Below are 11489 nucleotides of genomic sequence, written 5' to 3' on the forward strand. Positions count from 1 at the left end.
TAAACTTTAATTGAAAAGGAAAAAGTGAAAAAACTCTAATTTACTAAATAATTGAATGATGAACAGTTCTGTCTCAGTTGCTATAAGAATTAGACCACAGAATGAACGAGAAGTCAATGACGTTTGTATTAAGGCAGAAAATAATAAAACTTTAGTTTATTTCTCTGAAGAATTAAAAGGAGAAAGTTTTAATTTTGATTATGTTGCTGATCAAAAAACTTCACAAAAAGATGTTTTCACTCAAATAGGAATTCCTCTTGTTGAAACAGCACTAAATGGATACAATTCAACTCTATTTGCTTATGGACAAACAGGTTCAGGAAAAACATTTACTACATTTGGTTTGTTTTATTTTTGATAATTTTTTTTAAAAAGAATAATTTAACTTTATTACTTATTTTTCAAGTATTTATAACCTAGGAAATTGTGATGTTGAAGAAGAACAAGGAATTATACCTCGATCATTAAAATATTTGTTTGAAAAGGTTAATACTCAAATGGATACAGGAAGTGGAATTATTTATTCAATGACATGTTCAATGCAAGAAATTTATAATGAACAGGTGATTGATTTAATTGATAAAAATAAGATAAAAACAGAATTAAGTATGGTAGCTGTTTCAGGTGATGACGATAAACGAAAACGAAAAAATGATTTATCAAATGAACAAATTGTTATTACTTCTTGGGAAGAAGCATGGGAAATTATTCAAAAAGGATTTACATTAAGACACACAAGTGCAACATTATCAAATGATAGATCATCTCGTTCACATTGTATATTCACTGTATTTATATCAAAATTAGAAAATGGAATTGGAAAAAAAGTTGAGTCAACAAGTAAATTAACATTTGTTGATTTAGCTGGATCTGAACGTCAATCAAATACTGGAGCAAAAGGAAAGTTATTAAAAGAAGCAGCAAATATTAATCGTTCTCTTGTTGTATTTGGAAGAGTTATTCATGGATTAGTTCAAGCAAGTACTGGTAAGTCAGATGTGTTTATTCCTTATAGAGATAGTAGATTAACATTTATGCTAAAGGACTCATTAGGTGGTAATTGTAAAACAGTTATTATTGGAACTGTTTCACCTTCATTATCAAGTATTAAAGAAACATCTTCTACTATTAAATTTTGTTTTTCATCACGTAATATACAATGTATTATTAAAAGAAATGCTGTTTACACAGGAACACCTGATGAAATGAAAGAAGAGATTGAACGATTAAGACTAGAAAATGAACAACTTAAACGAGGAAATGGAATTATAATTGGGGCTGATAAACTTGAGAAAGCAAAATCACAGATAAGACATTTAGAATATACAGTTTTTGCTAAAATGGATCAAGAAAGAATACTTAGAGATGAAAAGAAAGAGTTAGAAGAAAAATTAAAGAAGAAAGATGATATTGTTGCAAGATGGCTTCAAAATGAAGAAACGTTCAAAAAAACTGTTGAGGCATTACAAAAACAAATTTTAGGATTAAGAAAAGGAAATAGTAAAATTGTTAGTGACGCCATGAAAATAGAAATTGAAAAATGGAAAAAAATTGCTCAAAACAACGCAAAAATTGAAACACTTCAATTAGAAAATGATGAATTAAAAGATAAAATTGAAAAATTACAACCAACAGAAGATAAAACTGAAGAATTAAATCGAATTATTATGGAAAAGACAGATGAAATAACTATTATTTCTAAACAACTACGAGAAGTTACAGAAACCAAAGAGGAATTAATTAAAGAAAGAGATGCTTTAAAACTTGATGCTACTAGATATGTTGAAAAAGAATTCAAACAAAAGATTACTGATTTGGACACAGAAATCATTGAATATAAAACTGCACTGAGTGACAGAGAAAAAATTATAGAAGAATTACACCTTGAAATTGATAATCTTTATAAAGATAATGAACAATTTGTTATCTATATTGATGAACTTAAAAAAGCACTCGATAAGTATTCAAGAAAAAGTGTAAGAGAATTAAAAGAAGAGGTTTGTGGAAAAGAAGAGCCACCCAAATAGGTTTTTTAGGTCTTTATGTTCATTTAAATTGAATTTTTTTTGGTAAGAAACAAGCAAACAAGAAGAAGTTTATTAGTAAAAAGCAAAAAGTTAAAAAAGTATGAACTCAAAAAAAAAAGGAAAAAGTATAAGTCAATGAGCTATCTGATTATTATTACAACATTGATTATATGTTCTTTTTCACTAAAAGTAATTCCAAAATTAGAATATTTAAAAGGAAATGAGAACAAACTTTGGGAAGAATGGAAAATAAAATATGGAAAAACATATAATAGTATTAATGAAATTCATAGAAAAATAATTTTTATGAAAAATTTAATAGAAATTAAAACGTTAAACCAAAAAAGAGAAAAAGATATTGATGCTTATTTTGATTTAAATCAATGGAGTGATTTATCTAATCAAGAATTTGAGGATTTAATGTTAATGAAAAAACCTAAAAGAAATAATGTGAAAGAATTACATAATAAAATTAATATTACTATTCCTTATCCAAAAGGTCCTGTTCCTATTAATTATTCTGCTTGTAATCAAAAAATGCTTTTCGGAAAGTTAAATCCTGGAGAAATTGATTTTTGTAATGGAACTGAGTTTGACCAACAGTCTTGTGGTTCATGTTATTGTGTAAGTAATGCTCTTGCTCTTCAATTAAAATGGGCTAATCTCACTTATTTAAGAGATGGAAAACCTCAATACACAATGTTTAGTCCTCAACAATTTCTTGACTGTGAAGTTGGAGGATATCATTGTGCTGGAGGATATACTGATGGTCCATTAGATTTTTCACATTATGTTTCTACAATAGACGATTACCCTTATTACTCAGGCAGAGAACCATCAAAAAGAAAAACTTGTGTTAAAGGAAAAAGAACACCAATTAAATTCAGTTATACTATTTTTGATTCTGCAGAAGATATCAATATTATTAAACCAATTGTTCATCACTATGGTGGATTTGTTTCATGTGTTTATCCTAAATATTGGACTGCATATCGTGGAGGTATATTAAGGGGTCTTAATTGTGAAAAAGGAGTTATCACAACTCACGTTGTTGGAGTTGTTGGATATGGTATTGAAGATGGTATTGAGTATGTTGTTGTCAGAAATTCTTGGGGTAAAAATTGGGGTCTTGGAGGCTATATTAAACTTGGAGCAGATTCTTTATGTGGTATTGGTGGGAATGATGGAGGAGATGTTCCTGTTTCAGTTGTTCTTCATACAGACTTCTCTGATGTAGAGTATGGACCATACGGTGAGTTTAGAAATAATACTGATGTCCCTCAACGTCTATACAATGAGTCTGCAGACACAAATGAATCTTCAACTAATATCGAGAGTAATGATGAGGCATCAAGTGAAAGTCAAAGTTTAAATAACCATCAATCAGAAGAGAGTTTAGTAGTAGAAGAGTCTTCATCTGTGGAACCAAACATACGACCTAAAAATGAGAACCGTTTAAGGTCTATTATGATCTATATTTTATATTTACTTGTTGGAATTAGTGTTATTACTATGGTAGTTGCTGTTATAATTCTTATCACTCAATAATTTTTAATTGATTTGTGATTTAATGAATAAAAGATAATCTTCTAAGATTTTTTCAAATGAAAAGACACTACCATATAAATGATGTATAAAAAAAAATGGTTAACTCTTTTAAACAATGGAACACATTATTAATGTTATGGTAATACACTCTCATTCAGGTGGTTATAGAACTTGGGATTATATTTCTCAACATTGGAAAGAATTTGGTAACATTCAAATAAACATTTCATTTAAAAAGTTTGTTTTTATGTTTGTTTTAAGAATAACAAAAAGCTGAAGGTTAGAAATATTACAAAAGAAATTCTTGAAAGTGAAAGTCCAGACATCCTTGTTTTTGGAGATTGTGCTGGTGCCCCTTATCAGTTTAATCTAGAGGAATTAGATAGTATTGAAAGTTATTTAAATGAAAATTGTAATAAGCATTTGTTAGGAACATATGCAGTCTTTTATCACAAAGAAGGACCACAAGGGAGAGTTCATGAATATGATAATCGTAGTTTATGTAAATATTTTGGAATTATTCCAGAAACACAATTAGTAACATCTAAGATGCCCCATGACCCAACTTATCTCATTAATTATCAAAATCCATTGTTATGGAAAAATATCATGCAGCCGTACACAAGTAAAGGGTACTCAAGTTCACAAGTCCCAAAAAATGGAGTATGGATAGAAAATGACCAGATCAGAGATCTTGAAAGTGATGTAAGAATATTAGCAGAGACACTTGATGGAAAATGTATTATCACAAATAAAGTAACAACAAAATACACTTCATTGTATATTAGCCATATGCCAGAATATGAGTCTATGATAGGAAATAAAGTTGATGGACAAATGTTGTATAATTGTCTAGTTTATTTAATGAGTCAAAGTTTGTTATTAACTCTAATTTTACTTTTTTATATATTAACAAGTTTAGACATAGAGACTCCATTAGTGAATTTGTGTATAAAAACTTTAAAATATTGTAAAAGCAAAGAAGAAGAAATACCTCTTCCTTTGGTTAAATTATTAAAACAGTTTCAATGCGTAATTGAACCATAAAATTTTGTTAATTTCAAAATTTTAAAATGAAAACTAAACTATAAAGTCAATTTTTGATTTAAAAAGTGATTGTAAATGTTATATCTATTATTATAAATATTACTTTTTGAGAAAGAATGAAATAAGTTGTGAATGGGTAAAATATCTCAGGTAAAAACTCTTATTGATTCAATTCAATATAAAAAGATATCAAAAGAAGATTTTATGTGTTTAATAGAAAGAGATAATAACAACCAAATAATCAAAAATATTATTTCTAGTTTAAAAACAAGAAAACTTAATAAAAAGCAACAAATAAAATTATTAACAATTATCTTTTGGTCATTAAATTCTCAAAAAACTGAAGATATAGCAGAACTTATTTTAAAAAAGAAATTTAGATTTTCAACAATTAAATGTCATAAAGACGATACAATCTTTATTTCATTTAGTAAATACCTTGATTATTTAGTTATTATTCATAACCAATTTCAAATGATTGGTTCAAACATCTATGATTATACTCCAAAAGTACTCTTATATTTTGAATTAATAATTCAAAGTTGGGATTGTTTAATAAAAATTGATTCATTAACAACAACTTCAACAATAAGTTTTGAAGAAATTATTACAACTTCTTTTTATGAACAATGTAAATTATATCATAAAACTATTACTATTTTTCTTTGTATCATTAAACGAATTGATTCTCTTAATTTAAGTGAATTAGAAGAATTTATAGAATATATTATCTATGCAGAAAAGATGAAATTTTGTTTATGGAAAAAGCTTAAGGATAATAAACTTATTTCTCAAAGATATGGAGAGTTTATGGGAGTTTCATATTACCAATTTACTCCATTTATTGAATATTTAAAAGAAAGAATAGTGCTTGAAAGAAAACATTATAATAGTCTTGAAAATTTAAATAAGATTATTCAATTTGAAGGGTTTGTTGAGAAAGAGTATTTAATTATGGCAAATTGTATGCTCAACTATATTGAAAGTAATATGAAAAAAGAAACAAATCTAGAAAAATATATGATTATATGATTAAAGAAAAAAATATTCAATTGACTTTAAAAAATAAGACAACTCTTTATTTTTGTTTTCTCTTTTTTAACGTTGTTTATTACTGCACGAACAGCTTCATCAAAAACATATCTTAAGTTCTTTTGAGTTAATGCTGAACACTCAATATATTTAATAGCTCCAATATCTTTGCACTTTGCTTCACCTTGTTCAGGTGTTATAGGTTCAATTTTATTGTCATATAACTTTTTTATTTGTTTTTGTTCATCTCTGATATCAATTTTGGTGCCAACTAACAAATATGGAGCTTTTGGACAATGATGAGAAATCTCTGGTTTCCATTTAGATGAAATATTTTCAAATGAAGAAGGTGAAACAACAGAAAAACATAATAAAAAGACATCTGTTTGTGGATATGACAATGGACGAATTCTGTCATAATCTTCTTGTCCAGCAGTATCCCAAAGACCAAGGTTAATTGGTCTAGAATCAACCATAACAGTTGCAGAATAATTATCAAACACAGTTGGTACATATTCTGTTGGAAAAGCATTTGTAGTATATGAAACAAGAAGACAAGTTTTTCCAACTGCACCATCACCAACAATGACACACTTAACTGATTGCATAATGATTTAATGATTTCTTGATTTCTTTAGATGGTTTAAATTCTTTACTCAAGTCAAGAAAATATAATTAACTCTTCCCGTTTTCAAAAAAAGAATAAAAACGGGAAAAAAGATTGAAAGAAAAACACAATTACTTAAGAATATCATAGCGGGATAGTATATTTTTACCATCAGGATGTTCAAATAGGTAATCAAACACACGTTGAGGAACCCTATTCAAATTGTAACTATCTAATCTAAAAGAATGTAAAGTTTTACTAATGAGTGAAACAGGTAATGAAGGAAATACTTCATCTTTCATTTGAATTATTTCTAAACTCATTGGCATTGTTAATAATCTACAAAATTCTAATAATGGATCAAGACACTTCATATACTTTTTTAAAGGAGTATATTTCTTAAACACTTGGCTTTGGATACAAGAAACAAAATAATTCATTTGGAATCCTTTCATTCCATTGATTTTATTTCTCTGTAACATTTCTTCTATAATATAATAACAAATAAAATGACATATTTGTTTCAATAATCTGTCAGAAATAGATTGGTCATTCTTTGAAACTGATTCAAATATATCATTCATAATTTCTGCTGTTCCATTTGCAACTCCTTCTTCAAATGTTGATCTTTTTGAGTCAAACATTGTCACACTTATTAAATAATCTAAAATTCCTTCAATTCTAGCAGAAATAAGCTTAACTGCACGAACAAATGTACTTTCATATATTTCATTTATTTGAATATCACGCTGAGACATTTTAGTACCTGACTTTCTAATTTTGCCTCCAAGATCTTTTATCCCAATTAATAACCAAACACACTGTTTATAATCATCCATTATCATTGGAAGGACATTTAATTCAATATGGGGTTGTCCATCACACCACCACTTCTTCATTAGTATAATAAAACTATCCAAATCATCTAGGTTGCCTTTAAGACTATTGACTGAATCAAACACCTCTCTCAAATCAATAGTTCCAGAATTCTTTTTATATTGAATTATTGGAACTAATTCTTCTTTAGGTTTTATTAAATTAACTTCTGGAGAGTCTTGTTTTGTTCTTGTAGAAACAAATATATTACCATCTAAATCTTCAGAACTATTTATTTCATCTTCAGAATCAACTTTTAAATCTGTTTCTATTTGATTTGGTTCTTCCTCTAAAATAATATCACTGTTATCTTCTCCGAATGGGTTTGTTCCTTCTGTTACTTCAACAGCCCCATCACTTTTTTCACTACAAGAGTGACTTTCTTTACATTGGACATGGGTAATAACTTCACTCTCATCGCCAAAAGGATTCCTATGCTCTTCTACTTGTTCTTCAAGTTTTTCATCACTCTCATCAACAAATGGGTTTGACTGATTTACCTCCGTAACATTTTGTGTTTTTTGTTTTTCATCTTCACTATCATCACTAAATGGATTTGTAGTAGGGACTTTTATTGAAACGCTTAATGACTCCTCTCTTTGTTGTTTACTATCATCACTTTCACTACTATCACTGAATGGGTTTGTATTAGTTGTTTTTTGTGCTGTTACTGAACTTTCTGTAACTACCACTGATGTTTTTGAATTATTATCTACAAAATCATTATCATCATCAAATGGATTTGTGTTCACTTTATCTAATGTAGTAGTTGCTTGGTGATCCACCTTAGTAGCTTCATCACTAACATCATCATCAAACGGATTAGTTTGAGAAATAGTTGTTGGTTGGTGTTCAGAACTATCACTACTATTTTCACTAAATGGATTGTTTGAGGATGTGATTATCATAGACTGAGATCCCATGGATTTTTTATTATTTAAATTCTTTTTAGGAAGGCCAGTGTCATCAAATGGATTATTACTGTTCACCTGTTTTTGAGGCATTCTACTTTTTCCTAATGTTGAAGTAGATTTGTTGTTCTTGTCCAATTCTTTAGACTTTTTTTTGGGGTTTGGAACTTCATCACTAATCTCTTCGTCGCTCTCCTCCCCGAAAGGATTTGTTGATTTAGAGGTAGAGAATATTTCAGTTTTATCAGCTTCAGAAACTTCTACTCCACCTAGGCATTGAATATCAATTTCACATTCAAATGATTTACCTTTCTTAGATTTCATAGGAAAAGTAACATTTTGTCGAGTAGAAAAATCTACATATTCAGCAAGATTAATATAACAATAGCCAATCACATTTTGTTTTTTCTTTTTGTCATCTTTGAATTTAGTTAATGATAATTTGATTAATTTCTCTTCATATCCATTAGAGTTTCTAAATAATGTACATTGTGGCATAATTACTCCAAACTGATTTCCTTTAACAATTCCATTTATACAGTTTAATTGTTTCAAAACACCTTTGTTAATTTGTTTCTTTCCTCGTTTCCATTTTAACATCACTTCACAATCATCTGTAGGAACGTTTCTACATTCAACAAGATGGATATAATATTGTCGTTTTTCTGCACTCTTTTTCATTTCATTTTTAGAGATTGCTATTCTTTTTAATAAAGACAGAAGAAAAGAAAAAAGCAAAAATTTAATGACTCTCTTTTGAATAATAACAAAAATTTAAACATTTTATAATAAGAAAAGTTTTATAATAAATAAAACTATAAAGTTTAATTAAAAATATTATTTATAAATATCAAAAAAAAAAAGAAAAACCAGGACAACCCTAAAAATCTTAAAAAATATCATCGGACCGAAGTAATGGCTGACATCAAGAAAGATATTAAAGCTCCAGTCACTCCAGTAGTTGTAAAGAACATTACCATTACAGTCACTTCAACTAAAGTTAAGGCAGTTGAAGCCCTTTGTACTGAAGTAAAAGAAAACGGAAAGAAGAAAGGAGTTCAAGTCAAAGGTCCAGTTAGAATTCCAACTAAAACTTTAAGAATCACCACAAGAAAGACACCATGTGGTGAAGGTTCAAAGACTTGGGATCATTACCAAATGAGAATTTATAAGAGAGTATTAACATTGAAAACTACTCCAGAACTTGTTAAAGAAATTGTTTGTTTTTATTTTATTTAAATAGTTCATTACAAATATTCATCTTCTTTTAGACTTCTCTCAAGATCGAACCAGGAGTAGAACTCGAAGTTGCTATGTTCGATTAAATTTACTTTTTTCTTATTAAATTTTTATGTTACATATTTCATAAATATTTTAGACTAATGCGGGTAAGTTAGAAATGAACTCTATTGTAGAAGTTGAGCATATTGAAGAAACTGAAATTATCACTTCTCAAATATGAAGAAAATCCAATTGTGGATATATCTATTATTTGATATATTTTTTTTATTTATTTCATAAATATATTTTAGACTTAAAATTTTGTTTTTATAAATTAAAGTGTTATTTATGAATTTAACAAAATAATAATTAAATTTTCAAAAGAATTTACATTTGTTGAGAGCTTTCATCTTTTTTTAGTACTTTGTTCAATAAAATACCCCCAAAAATCTAGTTTTGTACAAAAACAAGTATCTAGAAGTGAGTTGTTTTAACACTGTCATGGGTATTACAACAACCTTAATACTTTAATTGGAGTAAAAGAAAATTTAATAATTTCAATTCAACTTCAATTTTTTAAATCAAAACTACAACCAATTAATTAAAATTCAAATTTTTTAGAATTATAATAATAATACAAATCAATTTTAATGTTTTATATAATTTAAAAATATTGTTTGAATTAAGAAATAGGTCCAAAACCTTATTATTAACTTCATAGTGAGCAAGAACTGATATTTTTTTATTAGTAAATAAAAATGTCACATATTGAAATAAAAATTCCACAAGAAGAAGAAACAAGTTGTTGTTGTTTATTATGTAAAATGAAAAAGGTTGTTTTACGAAAAAGTTATATACCTTGGATTTCACTTGTTCGAATAATTTATCTTTCATTAATGTCTTTATATCCATATAAAACTTTTTTCTCAGTAAAAAGTGATATTCCTGATTTTATTAAAAGTCATTGGTCAATTCTTTCACAACTTTCTCAATTTAATGGAAGAAGTAGATGGAGAAAAAGTATGTTAGATGCTATTAATCATTCACGTTTTTTTCAATCAGGAAAAGATGAATATCATGTTTCTGGTTATTGGAGATTAAAAGATACTTCAATCCCATTTATAGAACACTGGGAAAATGAATTAACTAAATCTGAAATTACAACAACTAACTCAATTGAAACTACAACAGACTCAACTGAAATACAAATTGTTCATTCATTTAATCAAATAACCCATATCCAAACTAATGAATTACTTAAAAATTATTATATTAAAACAATTCAACAAGCTCAAAATAATACTCAATATCTTGTTTCTATTTATTCACAAGTTAATGCTATATTTCAATTACATATTCAAAGAGAAATTAAAATTAATGAACAGTTAATTCAAAGAAATACAGAAGCGTTATATAAAATAACAGATAATAAAGAATATAATTATTCATCAGCTTGTTTAATGATAAAGACTGTATTTTAACATTTTTATTAATTTTTTAATAAAATTGTTAGAGTTTTTGTTATTTTTTATCTAAATAAACAAAAATTAAAGAAAAATTAATTTCATTTAGATTCTATTAAAACAGTCTTTGTTTGAATACTTTGAGACTTCAATTCATTTAACTGTTTCTGAAGAGTTTCAATTTGATTTTGTAATTCAATATTTCTTTTTAATGATTCTTCAACTACTTTTTTTATCATATTTACTTCATCTTTATCAGTTTTCCACCATGAACTAAACCAACCTCCATCAGATTGTTGAACTGATTGAGTTTGTTGAACATCTTTTAAAATAGCAATATCTTTCCATTTTTTTACTTCATTCGTTAATTTGTTTACTTCTATTTGTAATGAATTAGTCATATTTTTATATTCGTTTTTTTCCATTTCTAATTGATCTAATTCAACTCTTAATCTTCTTGATTCTTCATTACTATTTTTACCAAATTTAAGTTCAAATGGTGTTGTTTGAATTGGTTGTAACATACTTTCTTCTAATGTTGTTTCTTTAACTATTAATTCCTCTTCTTCTTCTTTTTTTATTTCTTGTTGTTTATTTTCTACTAACTCTTCTTTTTCTTTAATAATTTCTTTTCTTTGTTGGCTTTGAATAATCTCTTCATTTTCTTTTTTCAAACCTTCATTTTCTTTTTCAATAATTTTTATTTTTTCTTCATATCTTTTTGAGATAGCTTTTAATTCAATTATCTCTTTTTCTA

General features: G+C 26.9%; 9 protein-coding genes across 9 annotated transcripts in view, besides 12 other annotated features; 6 read left to right on the plus strand and 3 right to left on the minus strand.

Moving 5' to 3' along the window:
* Positions 1-12: part of a sequence feature (AT_rich) that runs on past the window's edge.
* Positions 13-55: 43 nt separating this feature from the next.
* On the plus strand, positions 56-2027 carry EDI_043400 (Bipolar kinesin KRP-130, putative; the record flags this gene model as incomplete). Its single annotated transcript, XM_001740944.1, has 2 exons — positions 56-341; positions 421-2027. The coding sequence occupies 2 exons, from the start codon at positions 56-58 to the stop codon at positions 2025-2027; spliced, it is 1893 nt and encodes a 630-aa protein (XP_001740996.1).
* Positions 347-402: a sequence feature (AT_rich).
* A 135-nt stretch (positions 2028-2162) lies between the features above and the next one.
* On the plus strand, positions 2163-3575 carry EDI_043410 (cathepsin Q precursor, putative; the record flags this gene model as incomplete). Its single annotated transcript, XM_001740945.1, has 1 exon — positions 2163-3575. The coding sequence occupies one exon, from the start codon at positions 2163-2165 to the stop codon at positions 3573-3575; it is 1413 nt and encodes a 470-aa protein (XP_001740997.1).
* Positions 2321-2358: a sequence feature (AT_rich).
* A 115-nt stretch (positions 3576-3690) lies between the features above and the next one.
* EDI_043420 (uncharacterized protein) lies at positions 3691-4622 on the plus strand (the record flags this gene model as incomplete). The annotated part of the gene is made up of 3 exons (XM_001740946.1): positions 3691-3812; positions 3860-4449; positions 4498-4622. The coding sequence occupies 3 exons, from the start codon at positions 3691-3693 to the stop codon at positions 4620-4622; spliced, it is 837 nt and encodes a 278-aa protein (XP_001740998.1).
* Positions 4623-4754: 132 nt separating this feature from the next.
* EDI_043430 (uncharacterized protein) lies at positions 4755-5654 on the plus strand (the record flags this gene model as incomplete). Its single annotated transcript, XM_001740947.1, has 1 exon — positions 4755-5654. The coding sequence occupies one exon, from the start codon at positions 4755-4757 to the stop codon at positions 5652-5654; it is 900 nt and encodes a 299-aa protein (XP_001740999.1).
* A 26-nt stretch (positions 5655-5680) lies between these two features.
* EDI_043440 (RAC GTPase, putative) lies at positions 5681-6262 on the minus strand (the record flags this gene model as incomplete). The annotated part of the gene is made up of 1 exon (XM_001740948.1): positions 5681-6262. The coding sequence occupies one exon, from the start codon at positions 6260-6262 to the stop codon at positions 5681-5683; it is 582 nt and encodes a 193-aa protein (XP_001741000.1).
* Positions 6263-6392: 130 nt separating this feature from the next.
* On the minus strand, positions 6393-8729 carry EDI_043450 (uncharacterized protein; the record flags this gene model as incomplete). Its single annotated transcript, XM_001740949.1, has 1 exon — positions 6393-8729. One exon carries the CDS (start codon positions 8727-8729, stop codon positions 6393-6395), a length of 2337 nt encoding a protein of 778 aa, XP_001741001.1.
* Positions 8730-8807: 78 nt separating this feature from the next.
* Positions 8808-8911: a sequence feature (AT_rich).
* Positions 8912-8963: 52 nt separating this feature from the next.
* On the plus strand, positions 8964-9373 carry EDI_043460 (40S ribosomal protein S20, putative; the record flags this gene model as incomplete). Its single annotated transcript, XM_001740950.1, has 2 exons — positions 8964-9266; positions 9320-9373. The coding sequence occupies 2 exons, from the start codon at positions 8964-8966 to the stop codon at positions 9371-9373; spliced, it is 357 nt and encodes a 118-aa protein (XP_001741002.1).
* Positions 9369-9425: a sequence feature (AT_rich).
* Positions 9426-9427: 2 nt separating this feature from the next.
* Positions 9428-9551: a repeat region.
* Positions 9552-9647: a sequence feature (AT_rich).
* Positions 9648-9864: 217 nt separating this feature from the next.
* Positions 9865-9944: a sequence feature (AT_rich).
* An 83-nt stretch (positions 9945-10027) lies between these two features.
* EDI_043470 (uncharacterized protein) lies at positions 10028-10750 on the plus strand (the record flags this gene model as incomplete). The annotated part of the gene is made up of 1 exon (XM_001740951.1): positions 10028-10750. One exon carries the CDS (start codon positions 10028-10030, stop codon positions 10748-10750), a length of 723 nt encoding a protein of 240 aa, XP_001741003.1.
* Positions 10527-10547: a sequence feature (AT_rich).
* Positions 10743-10834: a sequence feature (AT_rich).
* Positions 10834-11489, minus strand: part of EDI_043480 (hyaluronan mediated motility receptor, putative) — a gene marked incomplete at both ends in the record, with an annotated part of 1941 nt that continues 1285 nt past the window's right edge. Inside the window, one exon of the mRNA XM_001733490.1 lies at positions 10834-11489. This exon is cut by the window's right edge and continues 1285 nt beyond it. Within this exon, the coding sequence (XP_001733542.1) occupies positions 10834-11489 (656 nt within the window).
* Positions 11290-11351: a microsatellite.
* Positions 11290-11455: a microsatellite.

This window comes from Entamoeba dispar, genomic scaffold, assembly GCF_000209125.1.
Source record: "Entamoeba dispar SAW760 scf_1105229463377 genomic scaffold, whole genome shotgun sequence".
Taxonomy (NCBI): domain Eukaryota; phylum Evosea; order Mastigamoebida; family Endamoebidae; genus Entamoeba; species Entamoeba dispar.